This window comes from Mustela lutreola, chromosome 13 (assembly GCF_030435805.1).
Source record: "Mustela lutreola isolate mMusLut2 chromosome 13, mMusLut2.pri, whole genome shotgun sequence".
NCBI lineage: Eukaryota > Metazoa > Chordata > Mammalia > Carnivora > Mustelidae > Mustela > Mustela lutreola.
The window spans coordinates 63,366,103-63,389,912 of NC_081302.1; the positions used below are offsets into that span (position 1 = coordinate 63,366,103).

Sequence of the window (23,810 nt, forward strand, 5' to 3'; positions counted from 1 at the left end):
TTAGGGAGTGACTCCAGCATTTCTTTTGCCGCCTCGCTCCCTGATCCTCTTCACCTTATCCTATCTGACCCCTTTATGAAATAACACAGGAAAGACTGCCAGGAAATGTCCTGCTGGTCAGCACAACACAAAGAGGGGCCCCGGGACTCTGATGATTAAAATGAAAATTAAAAGTCACGATTGGAAAAAGAGTATCTAAGACCGTCTAAAGACAAATCCTCTTACAACGAACACCAGCCTAGTTACATTAGGGAAAGAGGCAGCAGAGTTGCAGGAACCGGGGCCAGACATGAACAATAGTCCCCAGATGAGGACAGAGATGCTGCTGTATTGAGCTCAGCCGGCAGCGTGGAGGCCAGGAAGGGCATGAGGAATAAGAAGATGATGGAGATGGGTTCCAAGCACCCCCTGGGACCCTCCTGACAGCACATGAGTCTGCTTTCTGGACCTCATCAATGCCCCCCACCCCCAATACTGATCTGTAAGACCTGTGCTAGGGCAAAAAGCGAAAGGCTGCTGAGCTTAGAACTGTGAGATCTGGGTTTTCCTGCAGCCTTGAGCTGGATACCAGCAAGTGGAGTCACTTAACCCCTCTGGGGGGTCTCTTCACATCTGCTAGAGAAGCTCTGCTGTCTGCCTGGAAGACCGGGTTCTAGCAGCAGCAGCCTACTATTAACGCATGTCAAGGAACCCTGCTGAGCCATATAACAGACGACATCTCTCCTAAGCACACACAACACCAAGAGAAAATGAAAGATAACGTCAAGGTTGATACAAGAGGTTTCACTGCGTTAGTACTTCCTGCTGAACTGTGTTTATCCTGACCCTCAGGTGTGATGAATTCATCTTGTTCGGGTTTGGACTGTCTAAACTCATCAGGTCACCACTAATGCTTATCCTCTTATGGTTTCTAGAAACAGACCTTATAAAGGAAATGAGGAGTGTCCGTGGACAAAGCAAGGGAGGGAACAGAGGGAGGAAGTGTGTGAAAGCTCTTCTAATTGATTTTCCAATCCAGAAACGACTGAACTCTCCCATGATCAAGCAGGCCCAGGTAAAATGCAGTAAGTCCTCTCCTTACCAACCATCCTTTGGTCTATAGATACTTGGCACAGATATAAATAATATTTACAATTATAATCAGGTAATGAAATGTGCCACATATCTTGCTGATATTGATGTTTCTCAAGGAATATCTGCAATTAAAACAATAATTTCCTTTTCTTTCCCATTCACTGATTTTTCACCCTCAGATTATCTGACATTTACTCAATTTCAGTTTATTTTAAAATGATTCACCTTTACTTCCCTGGGAAAACTTGAAGGATAGGCTAGGTGACCTTTTCCTTTATCAATCACTGGTTTTAAAAAGATGGGCACGTTTTTTAGATGGAAGTACAGGTGACACACAACATCATAGGAGTCTGTGTAACATGTTCTAATGAACGACTCACCTCGATAATTCGGACAATATCCCGTGGACCGATAATTTCAGGATCAAATTTCACGTGGGCTTTGCTGGTGGCAAGGGCCACAGAGGCGTAGGTGATGCCGTTTGTCCTTGTGAGTCTGGACTCAATGTTGTGAACACAGGACGCACATGTCATCCCCGTGATCTGCCACACAGGATGACAAAAATACCGCTCACTTGGGATTGAGAGGATCTCACCGAAAGCCCACAGGGAGTGGGGTCAGCAGGCAGCCATGAGTCCTTCCTCTTTCCATTGCATCATTCCGAGGGCTCTGGACTCCCACCTCCAGACTTCATGGGCAAGATCTGCACGTTCCCCCAGAGGCTGAGGGCAGGTGAACAGCAATTCATCCCCAACCCAGGGACAAGAGACGTAGCTAGTCACGAAGCAGATGGAGACAGACCAACAGGGATGAGCTTTCTTAAGCCACCCAGTCCTCTCTAAAATGGCACTTCTGCCACACTGTGCTTATGGAAGAGAGAAAGAGAGTCTGACGTGAGACATACTGTCCCTGTAACAGGTGTTAGCAAGCCAGACAAGTCACTCTTTTGAGTGTTAGTGGTCATCATTTCCCAGAATTCTCATTAAATACAGACATAAAATGTCTACACACAGTGTCTTAACATGTGATGATGTTAACAACTGCTGAGACCAATTTGAACATTGCTCAAAAAATGTTTTCATTGAACTGAGAGCTTTTCCCCTAAGGTGAGGAACACAGCAGGGATGCCCACTTTAACCACTATTATTCAACATAGTATTAGAAGTCCTAGCCTCAGCAATCAGGCAACAAAAAGAAATAAAAGGCATCTAAACTGGCAAAGAAGTCAAACTCTCACTCTTTGCAGATGATATGATACTTTATGTGGAAAACTCAAAAGGCACCACTCCAAAATTGCTGGAACTCATACAGGAATTCAGCAAAGTGGCAGGATATAAAGTTAATGCATAGAAATCAGTTGCATTTTTATACATTAACGATGATAGAGAAGAAAGAGAAATGAAGGAATCGATCAATTACACCAAAATTACAACACAATTACACCCAAAGCCAAAAGAAACGTAGGACTAAACCTAACCAAAAAGGCAAAGGATCTGTACATTGAAAACTACAGAACGCTTATGAAAGAAATTGAGGAAGACACAAAGAAATGGAAAAACATTCCATGTTCATGGACTGGAACAACAAATATTGTGAACATGTCTATGCCACCTAGACCAATCTACACATTAAAAGCAATCCCTATCGAAATACCATCAACTTTTTTTCATAGAGCTACAACAAATAATCCTAAAATTTGTATGGAACAAGAAAAGACCCTGAGTAGACAAAAGAATGTTGAAAAAGAAAATCACAATTCCAGGCTTCAAGCTCTATTACAAAGCTATGACCATCAAGACAGTATGGTACTGGCACAAAAACAGACACATAGATCAATGGAACAAAATAAAGAACCCCAAAATGGACCCTCAACTCTATGGTCAACTAATCTTCAACAAAGCAAGAAAGAATGTCCAATGGAAAAAAAAGATAGTCTCTTTGACCAATGGTATTCAGAAAATTGGAGAGCCACATGCAGAAGAATGAAACTGGACCACTTCCTTACACCACATACAAAAATTGACTCAAAATGGATGAAAGATCTAAATGTGAGACAGGAATCCATCAAAATCCTAGAGAACATAGGCAGCAACCTCTTCCACCTCAGCCTCAGCAACTTCTTCCTAGAAACATTGCCAAAGGCAAGGGAAGCAAGGGCAAAATGAACTATTTTTATCAAGATAAGTTTTTTCACAGCAAAGGAAACAGTTGACAAAACCAAAAGACAACCAACCAACAGAATGGGAGAAGCTATTTGGAAATGACGTATCAGATAAAGGGCTAGTATCCAAAATCTAAAAGAATTTATCAAACTCAACATCCAAAGACCGAACAGTCCAAACAAGAAATGTGCAGAAGACATGAACAGACATCACTCTAAAGACATCCAGATGGCCAAGAGACACATGAAAAAAATGCTAAACATCACTCAGCACCAGGGAAATACAAATCAAAAGTGCAATGAGAATACCACCTCACACCAGTGAGAACGGCTAAAATTAACAAGTCAGGAAACAACAGGTATTGGTAAGGATGCAGAGAAATCCTGTTGGTGGGAATGTAAGCTGGTGCAGCCACTTGGAAAACAGTATAAAAGTTCCTGAAAACAGAGCTACCCTATAGCCCAGCAATTGCACTACGAGGTGTTTACCCAAAAGATACAAATGTAGTGATCTGAAGGGGCACCTGCACCAGAATATTTATAGCAGCAATGTCCACAACAGCCAAACTATGGAAAGAACCCAGATATCCACCGACAGGTGACTGGATAAAGAAGATGTGGTTCGTATAAACAATGGAATATTATTCAGCCATCAGAAAAAGAAATCTTGCCATCTGAGGAATATTATTCAGCCATCAGAAAAAGAAATTTTGCCATCTGAAATGACATGGATGGAACTAGAGGGTATCATGCTAAGTGAAATAAGTCAATTAGAGAAAGACAACTATATGATCTCACTCATATGGAATTTAAGAAAATAAAAGAGGACCGCAGGGGACTAGGGAGAAAATAAAACAAGATGAAATCAGAGAGGGAGACAAACCCTAAGAGACTCTTAACCACAGGAAACAAACAGAGTTGCTGGAGGAGAGGTGGTTGGTGGGACGGGGTAAGTGAGTGACAGACATTAATGAGGGCATGTGATGGGAGGAGCACTGGGTATTATATAAGACTGATGAATCACTGGATTCTACCTCTGAAACTAATTATACACTATGCATTAACTGAATTTAAACTTTAAAAAAAGAATACATTATATAATACCATAGCCATTGTAATTCAATTCCTTTAGGTTTTAACAAGCATTATGGTGCAAGAGTGTTGCAATTTGCAAATATTATTCTGACACTTAAAAATATAGAACATTTAAAATACTTTAATTATTTAATTAAAAGCTTTAATAAAACTGGAACCCAGACAATAAATATGACTCTGGTAAAAACCTCTCCACAATTCTAGCTCTGCTTTGTTTAAAGTTCTGTAGTGTTTAATATCTCATGCATACTCTTTGTATGTTCGGTTCTATGCAAGAACATTTTGTGAAGATTAAAAGTCAAACATAAGGTATTTTAGGAACCATTCATAACCGGATCGCACATCTGCATAAATTAAAGCTCAAAAACCATGTCATACAACTTTTCTATATAAGCTATCTTTTCTCAACACAATTAAACCCATGAACTAAATGAATAAATTGTCTGATTTGGTCATTTGAGCCTATAGACAAATACCTATACATAAAAGTAAGTAAAAATTGAGTTATGCATTTGTCTTACTCATTTATTTATTACCTTTTTCTCTCACAGGCAAAAGAAAGATTAAAATGTGTATTTAAAAACCAATTATTTTCACCTTTCCCAATAGTATTCATGATCTAGATTTTCCACAGTGGTCTATGCAAGCAGAGGCATTTTCCATTGGGGCTGGGGTCTCAGCAGAGGCCCCGCTCTGGCCTCAGGGGCACCAGGACCGTAAGCCCGAGAGCAGTACACTTTACCCGAGCACACACCAGGAGGCCCAACCAGAGCCAAGGGTTTGCTTGACAAAGAATTTCCCTTATCAAGAGCTCAAAGTGCCACCAGTGTCCTTAGTACTCTTTCTTCAAACATTTACTTACCACTAACGGCAGTGACTAAACACAGTAAGGGAGTAAGACCCCTCCTTCTCGGTACAACAGTATTACTCAATTCCTTGTCCTAAGTCTCCCTTTATTTACACAAAAGAGCGTTTATACACAAGTTCTTATGAATACATCATGTTGTTAATGCTAGACATACCTACTGTTGCCATGGTCTGCTGTCACACACAGCTGGTGACAGTGGAGAGACAGCAAACAGTAATGCCCACGCCCCCGCCCACCACCACCCCTGCCACCCTGGCATTCACCTCAGACTGAGTGCTTCGGAACACTGGTCGCCAACTACCTTCTAGACAGCCCTGTGCCTGCATTGGGCTGTGATGGCACCAGGGCACTGGTTACCATGCTGACTCACCTCTGGCCTTGAGATGCCCCTGGCATTCTAGCTTCCCTCCAGGCTTTCTGGAATGTGTTCAGATTCAGTGCCCTCCAGTCCAACTCTGGACAGCTGCCATTGAAACTCTTCTTCTTCCTACACTCCTGCCACTCACTCCCTCCTCCTCCGCACACTGTGAACGTGCCCAGTGGGATGCACCCCCGTGACTGTGACAGGACTGACATTTCCTCACAAAAGAAACAGGTCGTTGTTGTTGGCTTCAAAGGAAAACCAAACAAACAAAACCCCAACAACACGTAGGATATGTGCAAAACGGGAGAAGTTTCCAGGCCCCAGGTCCCGCCCCAGCTCCCGCTCAGCTGCCGCACTTACAATGAGTTCGAGGTCGCCATCGGAGCCCGTGTAGTCTTCCATTACTGTCGCCTCAAAGCCCATGTCCTGGATGAGCTGAGCTATCTCCAGGGGCTGGATGACTTCTGGGTTATACTTGACCTCTGCCTTCCCAGCCATGAGGGCAACCAGCACTGACAGAATACCTGGAACCATCGGGCCACAGGTGTATCACTCCAGGGAAGGCCTCTGGGATGACACAGTCAACATCAACTAACAAAGGAAAACATCTGCCCCAGAAGCCTCTAGAACAGGAGTTCTCAGACTTGACTGCACATGAGGTCACTTGGGGAGCTTTTAACAATCACTGTGCCTGGCCCTAATCTCAGAGCAGTTAAATCAGAATCCCTCAAGGTGGACACCAGCCACCTTTTTTTTTTTAAAAGCTCCCCAGGCGACTTTAATGCACCAGCCAAGTGTGAGAACCAGTGTTCTAGAACAATGCTTCTCACACTTTGATGGGCATACAAACCACCTGAGGACCTTGTTAAACTCCAGATTCTGGTTCAGTCAGTCTTGGAGTGGGCCTGAGGTTCTGTGCCCTGCTCCCAGACGATGCCTGGGCTGCTGGATGGGGGCCAATGAGTCAGGCTCGGGAAGACACCGAGGGCGCACACATCCCACAGCAAGGGATACAGTCTGCAGCTCACAACTACTGGGACCTCAGTGGTGGACTTTTATCTTCAGGCACTTTTCACACACACACACACACACACACACACACACACACACACAAAATTCTTTCAGAAGTAGTTTCCTTACTCTTTTCCACTCTTGAATCCCTTTAAGAAGTGGAAGAGAAATCCCAGACTGCAGACCATTTCCAACAACAGTTTGGTTTACAGGTTTTCGACTTTATGATGGTACAAAAGGGATACCCATTCAGTAGAAACCATACTTCAAATCCGGGCTTTGGACCTTTTCTGGGGCGAGCACTGTGCTGTACAGCATACATGCTAGGCAGTGGCTCAGAGCCTTGGCCCCTATCAGCTGCGCCACCGTGAGGGTGAACCACCCATACACATCCTGACCTGTTTCAGATCAGTCTGGCCAAGCTATGATGATGTTCCCTAGGTTAGGTGTATTATTGACTTATGATATTTTCAAGGTATGATGGGTTTATTGGAATGTAACACTATCCTAAGTCCAGCGAGATCTGTACCTCGCTAACACTTCTGTGTGAGTTTGAGGGGAAAACATGACTCGTTCACATTAAAGCAAGAACTGTGCTTTAGAAAGGATGCCATAATTGATAAAAATGAGGGATTCAAGTCAGGAAAAGAAACACAGGCACCGTGAGATCTAGGGTATTTTATGAGCAGCCAGCCCATGGAGGACAAGCATGCCTCCATGTGCAAACAGTCATTCTAGAACTCCAGCACACTATACAGCAGAGGGAGTCAGCGGCTGGAAATGCAGCCCCCTACTTTAGGGCTGACTGTAAGGGCCAAGGAGTCTGAGCAGAGAGATACATGGAAAGAGAGAAAGTGACTCTGCTGGCAAGGTAGTCATAGTTAAGGTACTTTCCAAACAAAAGACTAGGACAAAATTTTGGTTGGACTTTCAGGTGTAAGAGACAGTATTGGGAATGCGGGCTAGAGGACAACACTATGGCACTTCCACAACACTCTGTGACATACAGGGACAAAAAGGATGGGACTTTCAAAATTGCCGCTTCTCCACAAACTGCAGGCTACATATTCATGCGATAGTGCGGAGCTGATGGATGGGGTTGGAGGGGAAAACAGAGATGACCGCCCGAATGAGCTGAGAAAGCTGCCTACAGAATGTGCCAGAACCTTCACACTGACCTTCCCATCACCAGCTCATTGGGAGATACACTGTTTCTTAAACAAGCTAAACACTTCCTGAGGAGCACACTGCCAAATGCCCAAGAGCATCAGATAGACCTCTCTGCTGTTGTGCTATGAACCTGCTGCCCGATGACCAGGGCTGCTGCTGAGCTGAGGGAGGCAGTGAGTACTGTGGCAGGAGAGCCCAGCGCCCATTCTACTGCCCGCAGCATCTGACGGCCCCCCGTAGCATCCCCAGGGGCAGGCCGGGGCAGGCCTCCTACCTGCTTCCTTCTGCAGGCTCTTCTCTATGTGGGACACACAGGATGCACAGGTCATGCCTCCAATCTGTAGAAAGCACTTCTGGGGAGCCACCGTGGTAGAGGCCTGTGGGGGCTTGGACGAGGAGCCGGAGTTGTGGTTTTTAGGGAGCCCCCCGACACAGGGAGCCACTTCCTGTACAGACACAGGAACGCCAGCTTCGGGGGGCGCTGGGGAAGTCCCCGCACTGTGGTTTCCAACATGGTTGGTGGAATAGTTTTCTAGGAGGAAACATAAGAAATCATTCCGATTAGAACAACAAATAACTTTTTTTAGAACAGGAGGTTCAAGCCTGACAGTATGCAAATGAAAGCTCTTGAAGAAGCTCCATGGGGGTTGGTTCCTGTCACTGCCCACCCCACCCCCACAGAGACAGAGGCACACAATCAGACATATGAGAAGATGCCAGTACTCAAGATTGGAATGTTCCAGCGGGAGGAGTGCTCTAATCAGACAATGACAACAACAAGAACTCACCACGCCCTCCACTAAGCACAGGGATGACCTCCTTTAAAATAGCTCTCTGTGGGACAGAGGCTATCATCCCCATCGTACAGACAGAAATGGGTTAAAGAAATTTTATAATGTGCTTTCGACCCCTCAGGTACTAAGTAATGAAGCTAGTTTCTAAAGCAGGTCTCTTTACCCCCAGGATCTGTGCCTTTAAGCACTAAGGGTCCCATTCTCCTTAGCACAGGTTTGCTTCTCCCCACAAGAACCCAGTGGACCCCAGAGCCCTTTAGTGAGTTGTTCGCCTTTCCCTGTTGTTTGCCTGCATCCTGGATGCGCTCAGGACGCGAGTCCTTGTCAGGCGTCCGCGCTGCCCGTACCCGTGCAGGGCTGTGTTCTGCCCCCGCTCTTCGGACAGAGGCCCAACTTAACAACCAACTAAACCAGCTTTAGTGGTTAGCATGTTTTGTGCTCTGGTAGCAGATCTGTCCAGCTCAACACTGAAAATATCCATACTGTTTTCTTCTAGAAGCTGTTACTTTCATAAACTTCCACAGTATTTGCCATACAGCAAATTAACTTTGGATAGGTTACGAGAGTTAAGGTGAATCTCTTCCCATTTGGATACCCAGTTGATTCAGCACATAAACTGAAAAGACCATCCTTCCCCCTGCTGAACTCTGGGGACGAGGGCGCAGACATCGTTGGGGGCCATTTCTCTGCCTACCACATATGGACCCACATATGTAACTAATTGCCCAGATCGAGACCTAGAGAGTTTCTATGACTCCAGAAAGTCACACAATTTTGATGACAGAAAGTACTTTCCTGGACTCGGTCATTGTTCAAAATGACCCTACCCTTTGGATGCCAAACTCACAAAAGCTGTTTTATGGCCACAACCTCTCCACATTCTACCTCCTGCACCCATCCACCTGCACCGTACCTGTCCAACCCCCCTGCACCTGTTCAACCCCTCCCCATTTTCCTAGTCCATCACCTGTTTTTTGGATTCACCTGTCTTTCTATCCAAATATTGTGGTCAACAATTTTAATAATATTTGTCCTATTACAAAGAGTTTTGGACTCCTTTACTAACCGACAATCTACACATTGCCATTCTCCCACACTAGGATTTAACTCACCTAAATTCTGGGCTTCTGGAGATCATTAAAGAAAGTTGAAATGAACTAACAAAACCCAAAAAAGTCTGTATTACTGGGTCCCATTTTTTAATTCATCTATACTAAGACAATGGGTGGGCATGTAAATTGGTTTGACTTTCTGGAAGTCTACTTGACAATATTATCAAAAACAGTACCTCTAACTACTTGGCACTTAGTAGAGGCACAATAAATATTTGTAATGGAATGAAATAAAGTTCATATTCTATGACCCAGTAATGAACACTTCCAGGAATTTATAAGGTATCAAAAGGAAATAATTAAGCATGTGCAAAAAATGTAGCCTCAAAGATTGCTATTGCTATTATCTACAATCACATGCACAAAAAGTAGATGCAAAAAGTCCAACTGGAAACTAAGTTGTATCGCATCCCCACAACGGAATGCTATGCTGCTGCTGCGCATGGCGTCACAGACGTACGGATGGACCTATAGGCATGTTTATGATAAACTGCGGGGTGAAAGAGATTACAAAACCACCATGTATAATGCAAATCTATGCACTTCTAAACATAAATTAAATACTTTGGTAAAAGTCCAGAATATAGATGAAATGAAGTGCACCATGTGGATATTGGGGAAAGCATATTCCAGACCAGGGGGCGGCAAGTACAAGGCACTGAGGTGAGAACAAACTTGCTATGAGGACTGGGAAGGGGTCAGAAAGGTGGGGAGTCAGGGAGGGGGCTTCTAGAGCTCTTTAAGGAACCCCTCTCACAATATACATGGCAAGGTTTCAGAGTATCAGCAGAGTAACAGGAACACTGTGAATGCTGGGCAGGAAACAGACTGTAAGGCTGAAAGGCTCAGAAGCAGGGAGACTAGTTCCAAGCCTCTTCCAGGATCCAGGTCACAGAGGATGGTGGCTTGCACTAGAGTGCTGGCCTGGCTGACCTTATCTCCCACTACTTATATTCTATTTCCACCCAAGCCAGACCGTTCCCAAGACAGAGCAGGAAGACTCCTGCCCGCGGGCCTGTGCTGGATCTCCTCCATCTTGTCTGGTGCAGTCCTGCCCTTTTCTGCCTGCTGAGACCCTCTCTATTGTCTGACTCAAGCACAGCTCCAAAGTCAGCTCTAATCATCAAGTCCAGATGCTGGATTCTCTCTTCCCCTTCTGAATCCCAAGAGCGCTCTACCAACACTTCCCTTGTCACATTTATTCCAACCTGCCTTGGATGATGGGTCTCTGAGATGCTTCCCTGGTCAAGCAGGAACCACACGTGGGCAGGTCCTGGACTGCCTCTGAGCACTCACGACAGCCGGCACAGTGCCTGGGACCCAGAAGCCCCATGACACATGCTGGGGTCATGGAACAGTGCCCCCAAAGGGACACTGCCCATTTACAAGGGTGAGGGGAACATGTTGCACGTGACAGATGACTTTTCCTCATGGTATATTCATATAGTCATTCATCTGTGCATTCATTCATTCAGACAATACTTACCATGCAAACCAGTGCACACATGCAGAGCTGATTTCTAGATACAAACCAGGTCTATATATTTAGCTGTCCAGTAAGCTGGCTGAAATGCAATGCCCGCCACTTGCACACACGCTCTCAGACTGCTCCCTTCCCTCTCCCAGCCCTGTTGTCAAGGGGGCTGACCCCTGCTAAACCACTTTTCCCAGGCTCCCTTGCTAACTGGCTTGTGATTAAATCTGGCACATGGGAGGTAACCAGTGGGAAACTACAGGACAGAAAGAGGGAAAGCCCGAAGTGTTTCCCACCTACTTACTGGGAGCCCAGCTCCTGGCCACAGCCTCTCCTTAGAAGTTCCAGTGCCGCCGGCTCCGCCCCCAGCTCTTGGGGGCCCTCTTCCCTCAGACCCTCCTGCTCTCCGTCATCTCTCGATTTCCTTCCCATTCCCGGTGTGGTTACTCAGCTCTCTCTGACATTTTCTGAGTCATGCCCTGGGTTAAATCCTGCCACTGAGCTACCCCATGAGCCCGCGCGTCCCAGCCTTTTCTTTATCTTCCACTCCCTCTCCCCCCACAAATACCTACTATGTGCTGGGTGCTGCTGAGTCCAAGGAGAAACAACATGGTTTTGAAGACTGTGTTCAAGGAGTTCCTCTTCCTGATTGTTCCAGAATGACCAGCCAAATATAAATAATGCCTTCTCAGCATTTAAGTGGCTAGAAAGAGGGTCACCAGGGTACTCATGGGTTATCCTAAGTTTTAAAAACCACCAGGTGAAGTACAAAATGCCCAGCTAAATTTGAATTTCATAAAAAACAGCAAATAACTTCTTAGTATAAGTATGTCCCAAATATTGCATGGGACACACTTTGAAACAGTATTCACTGCTTACCTGAAATTCAAATCTAACTAGCTGTCCTGTATCTTTATTTGCTAAATCTGGTACACTAAATACCTCTTGGGCTAAAAACATAATTCTCATAATTCTGACCAATAAAAAGCACTGCTCTTTTCTTTCTAGATTTATTTAGTCAAATCCAGTTACTCTGGATTATGCAGTTCAATGCAAATATCTTTTTCTTGCCAACAACCTGATTCTACTGTTGAAAGACTTGAAACCTCATACAAATACAGCAGATGATGACTCTGTACTGCGTTTCCTACCTTTCAAGTACAGGATTTACTGTTCCATTGTGTTTTCCTTATTGATTTTTGTTTAAAAACAACCTCCTTCCTGAAACCGGGTACAAAAGACAAAGTGCAGAACAGGGCCAAGTCATTCTACATGACCTACCCATTCCCTATAAGGGAGCGTGTGAAGGGAAGCACCATGACAGAGCGAACTTTTCAAGGAGACACACTTTATCTTGGCGGCTACCGCGAGGTGGATGTGGGAAACCCAAGCCCGGCTGGCCCTGAGCATGGCCACGGGTCTTTGCCCACGAGCCCTTCTGAGAGCCGGGCTGGCCACCGCCCTATGGCACAGGCTGTCACGCAGGCTTATGGGGCTCTACCGGCCTGGTCCCATCTGTAACTCGCACTGCTGTCCAGGGCCTGTATCTTGGGATCAAAGCCAGTTGTCCCTTGCATGTCCAGCTCTCCCTCATCTTCAGCCTCTCTGCAAACCCCCTTCCCATCTACCACCTCCATCCTTCCTCAGCTAAGCTCCTGGAGGGCTGCACCTCCCCCCACCATGCAGCTAGGCACCCCTTCACCTAAGCCACCACCTCCTAGTTACATGGAGCCTGAGGCCCCATAACCCGCCTCCTTAAAACAGCTTCCTTTACTTCCAGGGTGCTGTCCTTGTCTGTGAAAATCTCATTCTCTAGATACCTTTCCTTCCACATCAGTGCCCTCACGTTCCTCCCTCTGCTTGTCCCGGATCACACTCCCTTTCCGTGGACTTTTGTCATCTCCCCTGGCTCCCACCACCCAAATCTGCATTTCCAGCCCCACTCTGCCAGAATTCAGCCCAACACTCTGCTGTCCTCCCGCAGCTTGGTCTGGCCACAGGCTCTCCCCTCCTCCCCAGCCCGCTGTATCACAGGCTTCACCCGGACCAAGCTTGCTGGACACAACCTCCTGGATGTCGTTTCTAATCCATCCCCTGCTCTCCAGCCTCACGTCATCTGTCACACAGTGTCCTGTGAGCCCTCCGGGCCTCAGTCCACTCTGCACTGACCGCGACCAGCCTGCTCTAGTGTGGACTCCCCTGCACGGCCTCTGGATTAAAACCCACTGCTGACACCCCTCACTTTTGCAGAGAAGACCGGCTCAGCTGGACACGCGGCCCATTCGGAGCGGCCCACCTGCTGCCCCGCTGGTCCCACCGCCTCCTGAGTGCTCACGCTCAGCCGCTCGTCTCGGCAACCCCAGCGTACCTGAGCTGCCTCCAGCATCCCCGCCCCGTCCCCTGCCCTCGCCGGCTCACACCGGACTCGGCCTGCTGCGCTGCAGCATTGGCTCTGGGCAGAGCCCACCGCTCACAGGTCTCACAGGGCACACGGCAGAAATGCACGCCTCTCCCCAGGGCCACTGAGGAGGGCAAACCATCATCACCGCACCCCTCCTTAATTCCCACTTTCAACAGAATGCACTCCCGGTGGTGGGACTAAGGTTCTGCTTGTACAGTTTTGTTCAGCAGAGAAATCGCAGAACGTGATGATGGTTCCTTTGGAGAGAGAAGGTCCTGATGCTCCCACAGGACTCTTTTTTTAAAAAAAGATCACTGAATTAGAGTTCTCTTCAGAAAAAAAAAAACAAAAACAAAAACCAAAGAGCTTAGCATTTCAGTCCCAGCTCCATGAGAGGCAGAATCTACCCACCAAAAAATTCTATTTCTTCTACATTAACACACTTAACATACAAGGAAAAGCTGCAGAATTCAGTCACCCCTGTTGACAGGTGAGCAGCAAGCGTGCCCTCCCCACCCCACCCTGCAGGCCCTCTGTTGTAAGCAGAGGAGGAGACCCCAGGGTGAGCTTCACGTGGGTCGACCACATACCAGAAATGACTGAAGCCTCAAATCCCATTTCTTCAACAGCAGCTCGGAGTTCTTCCGGGTTAGTAACAGACGGATCATAGAGAACCACGCCAGTCCCGTCAGCCACAGAGACCGATATCCGCTGTACCCCTTCCCTTTGGGAGATGAGGCCTTCGATGGACTGGGCACAGGATGCACAGGTCATGCCAGCAATGGCGAGCACCACAGTATCGCACACCCCCTGCACCTGGGGTCTCGGCGTGGGGGCAGGGACAACACGGTTGGAAGACCTGCGACCTGTCCCATTTCCTGTCATACCATCAGGAAGAGAGACTTTGAAGTTCCCAGGTGGAAGCGCTTCGATGGCCCTCTGCAGGGCGGTGGCGGTGACACGAGAAGGGTCATACTGTACTTGGGCCAGTCTGCTCTCCAAGGACACTTGAACACTTTGAACCCCGGGGAGCTGGCCTATGTTTTCTTCAATATTCATGACACAAGACGTACAGTGCATTCCATCTACTCTCAGTTGCAGGGTGACTGTGTGGCTCCCTTGGTGCTCTGAGGTCTCAGAGTTATTGAGAGACTGGTTATCAGATGCCAAAGGGGTCTTTGGATTGGTGCTCTGTAAGCGCCCGATATCGATGGGTCCCAGGCTTACGGGCGCCACTTTGTTCTTGATGACAGCTTCAAAGCCCATGTCACTGACATGGTCCCTGAGGTCCTGGGGCTGAATCAGGTAAGGCTGGTATGTAATAACTGCCTCCTGGGTGCTGAGGGACACTCGGACTCTCACTACTCCTTGCAGTTTCCCGAGCTTGCCTTCGATGGAGCTGACGCAGGACTGGCAGGTCATGCCTTCCACCCGAAGCTTGACCACAGCCTCGAGGCCCGGCGAGGACCTCGAGGGCCAGGAGGCAGCCTTTCCCTCTGCAACACTGGCCTCAAAGCCCATGTCCTCAATGTGATGGCAAATCTGCGGCAGGCTCAGGATGGACGGCACATACCTCACCGTTGCACTGCCCTGTTCCAGGGAAACCTTAATGCTCACGATGCCTTTCAGGCTGGAAATCCTGCCCTCGATAGACTTTACACATGACTGGCAAGTCATGCCCGAAATGCTGATGGTGCCGGTGGCCGTCTGAGGGGGGTCCACAGTGTCCAGGCCGCCTTCGTAGCCGACATTGTCAAAGGCAAAACTCTGCTTCATCGCTGGCTCCCGGGCACGAGCGGGCAAAGAAAGTTTAGACAAGATCTAAAGGGAAAAGAAAGAACATTTCTTTTTTTTTTTTAATCCTTGAAACTAAGTATTTGCTAAAATAGCCCAGCTTGTCTGGCACTGAGAAAAGGAAAAACAATGCCACCGGTGCCAACACGGCCCAAGAGTTTAAGATTGTAAAACTCAGGAAGGAAAGCTACAAAAACATGATTGACCAAATGAAATGGCTCTGATGGGCTCGAACATTCTGTGACTCCGAACCTAGATGTCAACTGCCCACCTTAGTGACATGTGTTTTCTTACCTAGAAGAAGTGCAGGCTTCTCTCGGGAAGAAATAAGCGTGGTGTGGCTGGAACAAGCGTGGTGTGGCTGGCCCACCTGTGGGGGTCTCCTGAAATCTCTCTGCACACTTTGGATCCTGCCGCAATGCACTTATGTCCATTGGGCAACACTTTAATTCTGTCTCTCTTTCCAGGGCTGTCCATACATTCTCATAGGAGGGCTTAAATTTAACAACCATAGGCATCTGTTCCAAATGCAGACCCGCCGAGCCCCGTGGGGTCAGACCACAGGCCTGTGAGATAAAAGGTCTGGAAGTGTGCTGCAGAAGCCAAGGGAAATGAGCATGAGTGGCTGCTCAAAGGGGCGGGTGGGGCAAGGCTGGAGGAACTTCTCAGTTTTGCCTCCACTGAGTGGCACTGCCCCTACCCCCCGGGGTCCAGGACAGTTGTAGTCATTACTTTTAATCACAAGGGCTTCCCCAAATTAAATGGGTGCATTTTCTTAATGTACCAGAGTACAAAAATAATTTCCTGACTTCTTTTTTCCCATAACGAAGTGGCTTCAGCCATTCTATTAGCAAAACCAAATCTTCCTTTTGCAGGGTCCCAGCCTCCCCAGGCTCCTGATTAGATATAGTTTTTATACCAATACTATTATGTGCTTCTGAAATTCGGGAACAGGCCTTCCTGTATGGCACAGAATCAGAAAGCACACCACTCTCTGTCCCTTCCCAATCCTACTTATATCTCCAGATGAATCTCAGTTACATGGAATGATCTCCTCCATATTCCTGTGCATTAAAATGCCCATCTTTCCAACTTCGGCTTCTGAGCAGCTTAACAAAATTAAAGTTTAAATAATTTTCAAAGCAGACTATAAATGTTCATTTGTACATCCACAAAGGAAATCCTAAACTAAGCTGGGATTAACAATTATAAAGAATCGTTTTAAGAAATATTCACTGTAGGGGCCCCTGGGTGGTTCAGTCATTAAGTGTCTGCCTTCAGCTCAGGTCATGGTCCCAGGGTCCTGGGATCGAGCCCTGCGTTCCTTTCTCGCTATCTCTCTCTGTCAAATAGATAAATAAAATCTTTTTAAAAAATAAAATAAAATAAAATTCACTGTAGTATGTCCTAAAGTAGCAGAGAAAATAAGTAATATATGGGCTGGCAACTCAAAAGAGTTTATTGCATTAAGTAAATATACTTAGATTACCTGTGGTATAAATATGGAAATGTAGTATATAAGGATGGCATGGCATGACAATTTTAATGGACAACTAGGAAAAATAGAATTTGGAGCCTATATATCAAGAAATATTTCAGGAAGCTCAGAGATGAAGATGTAAAAAACGAAACAGTAATAATACAACAAGAAAACACAGGAGAATACCAATTATAATCTCAGGCAAGGGAAAGTCTAAACATGAAAAAAGAAACAGAAAAACAAGAAAATCCCAAAGCCGTAGAAGACTGATAAATCTAATAAGCACAATTAAGAGAAAACATTGCTCTAACCAAGGAAAAAGATAAATGAGAAATAAAGGTGGAGAAAAGATTTGCTTCATATTAAAGAAGAGCTAATTTTTAAAAATATAAAGAGCTCCTTCTAAAAAGAAAAAGGCCAACTACCCACTAGGAAAAAAGGAAGGTCATCAAAAGGAAATATAAATGCCTTTTCAATATATGCCAAAACAACAGCAAGGCAGAGATGTGACATTCCAACAGCACTGCCTTATGGCTGGGGTGTAACCTCTCATGAGGGCAGTTTGGAAGTGCATATTAAAATGATGGAGTCAAAGATCCTTTGACCCAGCAACTCCATCTCTAAGAATTTACTCAATAAATATACTTGTTCATGTATAAAAGCAAGCATGCAGTGAAGATATTGACGGCAAAGAACTGGAAACATAAATGTCCATCAATAAGAGGTTGATTAATTCAATCACTACAGAGCAATACAAAGGACTGCTATCCAGCTCTTAAAAAAAGGAATGAGGTAACTCTACATATACTGAAATAGATTGATTATCAAATATACCATTCAGTGAAAAAAAGCAGGACACAGAATACAGAGTGACTACAGTGTTTCAGTTCTCTGTTGCTGCATGATAACCTAAATCTAGTGGCTCAGAACAGCTCACATGGTCTCCGTGTGGATGGGGCTCAGCAGGGAAAGCCTGTCTCTGCTCCTCATAGCATCATCTGGAGTGGTGTCAATGGGGCTGGAGGTTCTACTCCCAAGAGGATGGTCTGTCCATCACATGGCTGGCAGGTTGATGCTGGCTGGCTGCTGTAAGAGCCATGGGCAGGGACCTCGGTTCTCTTCCATGAAGAATCTCCACATGGCTAGGTTGGGTACCTCACAGTTGCTGGTTTCTGGGTTCTGAGCAGCAGTGTCACAATTGTGAACGTTCCCAGAGAACAAGTTCCAATGTGCAAGCACTTACCAAACCTCTGCCTGCACCACACTTGCTAAGTCACCGTTGGCCAAAGCCAGTCACATGGCCAAGCTCAGCCAATATGGAGGAATTTACAGAAGGACTTCAATACAGGGAGGTGTAGTTCACTGGGAGGGCCACCACAGGAAGTCTATCATAGCATGCCAGCACTATCTGTGAGAAAAAGAATATTAGACACGGAGCTGGCTATAAATGCATGGACTGTCTCCGGGAGGATCTGAGGAGGATCCAGGGTTGAGGCAAGAAGGGGCTGAAGGAAGAATTACTTTTCAGTGTATAACCTCTTGTCTAATGTACACGTGTTACCAAATTCTAAAAAATAATTAGTTTAAAAGTTAAAATAACGCACGTATAAAGAAAATTTAGAACCATGACTAGATCGTAACTGGTATTAAATACTTTTTTAATTGAAAAAGATGAAAGAAAAACGAAGATATTCAAGGATGCTCACCTTATATCTTTTTTTTTTTAAAGATTTTATTTATTCATTTATTTATTTGACAGAGAGTGATCATAAGCAGGCAGAGAGGCAAACAGAGAGAGAGGAAGGAAAGCAGGCTCCCTGCTGAGCAGAAAGCCTGATGCCGGACTCTATCCCAGGACCCTGGGATCGTAACCTGAGCCGAAGGCAGAGGCTTTAACCCACTGAGCCACCCAGGTGTCCCAATATAGTATCTTAATAAGCAGAAATGCCTCCTTAAAACAAATCATAACCTTCAATCTCCTAGTCTGTTGGAAAAAAAAATACCTAATGATTTACTATCCAACTTATTTTGCTTGGTCCTAGGTAGGTCTAGCTAAAACTCCGCAAACCCCAAGCCACAATGCTAGCTCTTAATCCCGGGATTATGGATCTATGCTTCTGCCAAAAAGGTTTGCAGAAGCATTGGAAGCTATTTGTTTGTAGCAAACAATACTCAGAGGTCCCCCTTCTAGACCAGGCAGGTTTCTAATGAGAAGTAGCTATGAAAGATAAAGCTTTGCACGTATCACAACTTCATGAAACACCAGAGTCTCTGTTGGTTTAGAAGCAACCTCATAACACTTGCTCGGTATTCAAATAGTTTTTAAGTATACACATGTGGTGTGTATGTGTGTTTTTAATTCCATTCTTCAATTAAGAGGATCTTTGGGGGGAAAAATTCTTAATGAGTTCAGAAAACAAACACACACTGAGGGTTAAGGGCTCAATAAGCAATCATGGACATTGGAGAGGGGGTCCAAAGACTAACTGTGTCCAGGGAAAACCTTATAGAACCCCAGTGTTGCCTAGTTCTCACTAAATTATATATTTCTTGAGGACAGATGTCTGGGTCTTGTCTTGTCTTCAGCAAGCCCAACAGGTTGGGGAAGAACTTCTGCTAGGTTTTAAATTTTTAACAAACTATTAGTATGGTGGGCATCAGGATTAGAAGGGACTGGCAACACAGGAAGAGGGGGGATTTGCACATAGGGGAATCCAAACATGAATTTCAATTCTTTGCTAATCTAGACACCCAGGCCACATGGAAGTTGCTCTGAGTCCAGGGCTTGTAAAAGAAAAGATGTATAAAGGGATATAAACGGTTGATTCACTAAGGTGGAGCTAGGAAAGGGAAAATAAGATCTGTAGCGAGGCCAGTCTAGTATGAAGAAGGAACTGGAAATGGGGTGCATATTTGGACGAAAGTTTTCAGAGCCAGACTGAAATTGAAAATCCCAGAAAATTACATACTTTGTAGAAAATATCTGTGACCACAAATCAAAGAACAACTCTACTACGTGCATGATACAACACACACTAGCCATGTTTGAGATTTTGTTCCACTGGGATCCCTATCAACCTTAAGGATACCTACCACTGGCCCAACTTACCCTTGAGACCTCTTTAACTTTGAAGGGTGTGTAACACCTTTAACAACTCAGGAGGCAAAAATGTTCTATAAGCATGCAACCCTTCCAGCCTCTAACCAGCACCTCATACAACTTGGGGCACTTGAACTTTTGTGGAATTCAAAAAACAGAGACGTCCTGCTGTTTTCATATGTATGCAGATCCAGCAAGAGCAAATAGTTAATGATTCTCAGTGTTATTTGATGAGGATGGCATTTTATATCCCTAGTGCTCAAGATAATTCTAAAAATAAGTATTCTTATCACCATTTTACTGTTTAAATAGTCTCAGACTTATCAAAGGTCACAAATCAATTTAAATAACAGCTGGGATTTAAATCCAGCTCAAAAGTCCAGTAGGCTATTTTTTTAAAACAACATTTAAGGTTACATTTTCCTTTTAGCCATGTTAATTACAGGAAGAGACAACAATGCAGGAAAGCAAAATGCAAAAAAGCAAAAAGTCAGAAAACAAGGAAAAAGAGCCACATCTTACCTGCCACATAACCGAGAGGCTAACAGCGAAGTGAATGAGCACAGTCAGGAGACAGAGGAGCGAGGGGCCAGGAGCTCAGAGCTCAGCTGCCTGAGTCTGACCCTAGCCTTCCTTCATCCCTTAGTGCGTTACCTCTAGCTGTCTCTGTGACCTCGGAACTACAGAACTACTCAGAAGCACTCAGAAAAACTACCACAGAACGTCAGTACTCACTCTGCTTTCTCCAGTATGCCTGACTGCAAACACATTCAGGGAACCACACTTACAAGACGAGGCAGGACACAAGGAAAGGTGGAAGTGGTTCTGGAACCCTCTACATCCTCCTGAATACAATGTGAATGAGTCATTGCCATTCACATATAGAAATTCACATATTCTTCTCTAAGAAATGTCTGGGTATCAGAGGTTCATAAGGGAAGGAGGGCCAGAAAAAGATTGTTTGACTCAAGAAAAGATCCCACATGAAACACTCCAGGCAGTTGGGCACCAATCTCTAGAACTCCACTGAGGAAGGGTATATGTGTCATTGTTAAATCTGTATGTACACAATTATATGAATATATGCTTATGTATTAATACATAGAATTGAGGCTACCATGGGTGAGACAATATATTTTCCAGTTACTAAAATTAAAATTTTTAAAAGTGTCATTTTATACCACAAATGTGGTTTTTCAGTTTCTCTAAGGCAAAGAGTATGTTAAACCACACAACATCAACAATGATTTTTTTTTTTTTAAGATTTTATTTATTTATCAGAGAGAGAGAGAGGGGGAGAGAGCGAGCACAGGCAGACAGAATGGTAGGCAGAGGCAGAGGGAGAAGCAGGCTCCCTGCCGAGCCCGATGTGGGACTCGATCCCAGGAGGCTGGGATCATGACCTGAGCCGAAGGCAGCGGCTTAACCCACTGAGCCACCCAGGCGCCCCATCAACAATGATATTAACCAGACGACAACAGTGGTGCCCTGATGACACATGGCTTTATACTCTAAAAAATATTTTCACATATTTGTTTAAATATCTGCCCTTCTTAAGTGCTGTGAATTTATTGAGGGTATGTCTGACCGTCTTGGATATGAATTCCAGCCATGTCTGAGCAAATCTGTGCCTCAGTATTCTTAGCTGCAGATAAAATGGGGTAGTGAGAAAGCTGGTTCTAAAGTTTTGCAGGAAGGCCTGAAAACTAAAAGGATTTAAAAGGCTAACATCAGGGGCTCCTGGGTGGCTCAGGTCATGATCCCAGGGTTCTGGGATCAAGCCCCATGTCAGGTGCCTAGCCCACGGGAAGCTGGCTTCCCCCTCTCCCAATCCCCCTACTTGTGTTCCCTCTCTCTGTTATTCTCTGTCAAATAAATAAATAAATAAATAATTGTTTTTTTTAAAGCTGACATCATAAATGTTTGAAAAGGAATGACTAGGAAGACAAGCGTGACTCATTAGGTCCTAAAAAGCGTCCCAAATAGGTAAGCAGGGAACTTACTATGTCCACCACTTAACTGATAAGGAAAACTAACCATTAAAACTAGTGTCCATATTCCCCCAAACCCCACTCCAACCCCTTCAAACTGTTTTTTCATGATGTTTCACCAAGGTCCAGAAAGAGCTTCCAGAAACTATTATTCAGATTTTATCTACTGGGGAAAAAAAAAAAAAAAAAAAAAAAACAACTAACCAAAACTCAGGCATTAATTCAAGCACTGATGAGGCCAACTACAGGCCTGGGCTGTGTGTGCAACACCCGGACCTCAGGCTCCGGAGCTACTCCAGCTCTGGTGTTGACGGTGTACTTTCTGGGAAATTCTGAACAGATGTATTGCCTGTTTCCTTCTCTTGACCACAGTAAGGAAAAGTATGAACTCTTCCTGAGAAATGGGATGCAGTATATCCATTATTTGTTTGGGAGAAAAAGTGAATAAAGTTACACTAACTAGTCTCAATATATACATACAACACATGTTGTTTTTGACCTACGACAAAATAAAATTTAGAAATTCACAAACTCTAAGACCTCTCCAAGAAGTACTTTGCAATTATTACCTCAGAAAGCTTGTTTGCAGTCTCATTTACAACAGCTTTACTATTAACCATTTCAGAGAATTCCATGGCTTTTAACTTAGGTCTATCACAAAAACGGTTCCATCAGACTTTTATCGAATCAGCAGCATTTTTCTGCTTCAGAACCTTCTTTGATAATACTGTATTTCAAGCCCCTCCCATCAAAGAAATTTTGTACAACAGGCCTGTCACTATCAAGCAACTGTCAGTGTCTTCAAATATGTTTTTACATTTGAATGAAACAGTCTAAGTCAGAATCATAAGGTCACCATTCCCTTATATCATTTGCTGGAATTAAAAGAACACAATGGAAGAAATGTCACACAAACACTAGTAACTTAGATAATTATATGACAGAAGTCCATGACCTTGGAATTATTTTTGCCCATTATTATTATCGATAAATTCCACATGGTTGTCAGATTTGGTGAAATACCACAGTTACTATTTTATCATACAAAACTGTATTCCATAATGGCTAACAAATGTAAGCTTTTGCCTAGAATTAGAGGTATGATCAGCTCAACATAAAACAAATATATCCCTTTGAAAGACTTAGGTGGAAACGCATGTTTATAGCATATGCTACCCTATAATGCACAATAAGAACCTGGTACTAAAAATAATCTTCAGGGGTGCCTGGGCAGCTCAGTGGGTTAAAGCTTCTGCCTTCAGCTCAGGTCATGATCCCAGGGTCCTGCTCAGCAGGGAACCTTCTTCCCCCTCTCTCTCTGCCTGCTTCTGCCTATTTGTGATCTTTGTCTGTCAAATAAATAAAATCTTAAGAAAAACGAATAAACAAAAATAATCTTCAGAAAAAAAAAACGGAGGTAGTCAAAAAAACTTTTCTTAAAGCAACAATGTACAGTCAAGTAATATTTGACAAAAGAACCAATACTCAATGGAGAAAAAAAGACAGTCCCGTCAATAAATGGTGCTGGAGAAATTAGATATTCACATGGGAAAAGAATGAAAATGGACCCATATCTTAACACTATTCACAAAAATTAATCCTAATGGGTTAAAGACTTAAACAGAAGACCAGAAACCACACAACTCTAGAAGACAACATAGCGGGAAAAGCTCTTTGACATAGATCCTGGCAATGACTTTTTTGCATATGACTCTTACAGCACAAACAACAAAATCAGAAATCAACAAGTGGGACCACATCAAACTATAGTTTCTGCACAGCAAAAGAAACCATCAACAAAATGAAAAGACAACCCATGGAATGGGAAAAAATATTTGCAAACCACATACCTGATAAAGGGTTAATATCCAAAATACATAAAAGAACTCCTATAACTCAATAGTAAAATATCTAAATTTAT

The 23,810-nt window shown here is 44.6% G+C and overlaps 1 protein-coding gene across 5 annotated transcripts in view; it reads right to left on the bottom strand.

Moving 5' to 3' along the window:
- ATP7B (ATPase copper transporting beta) overlaps nt 1-23,810 on the bottom strand; it is a 71,322-nt gene that overhangs the window by 24,303 nt on the left and 23,209 nt on the right. For 4 of the 5 annotated variants that reach the window (XM_059143922.1, XM_059143923.1, XM_059143921.1 and 1 more), the window contains 4 exons: nt 14,115-15,345; nt 8,018-8,275; nt 5,923-6,086; nt 1,455-1,616 (listed from right to left, as the gene is read on the bottom strand). In XM_059143922.1, coding sequence (XP_058999905.1) covers nt 1,455-1,616; nt 5,923-6,086; nt 8,018-8,275; nt 14,115-15,300 — 1,770 coding nt within the window. In that variant the 5' untranslated portion in view covers nt 15,301-15,345. The remainder of the gene's footprint in view (nt 1-1,454; nt 1,617-5,922; nt 6,087-8,017; nt 8,276-14,114; nt 15,346-23,810) is intronic. The other variant, XM_059143924.1, reaches the window with a different exon arrangement.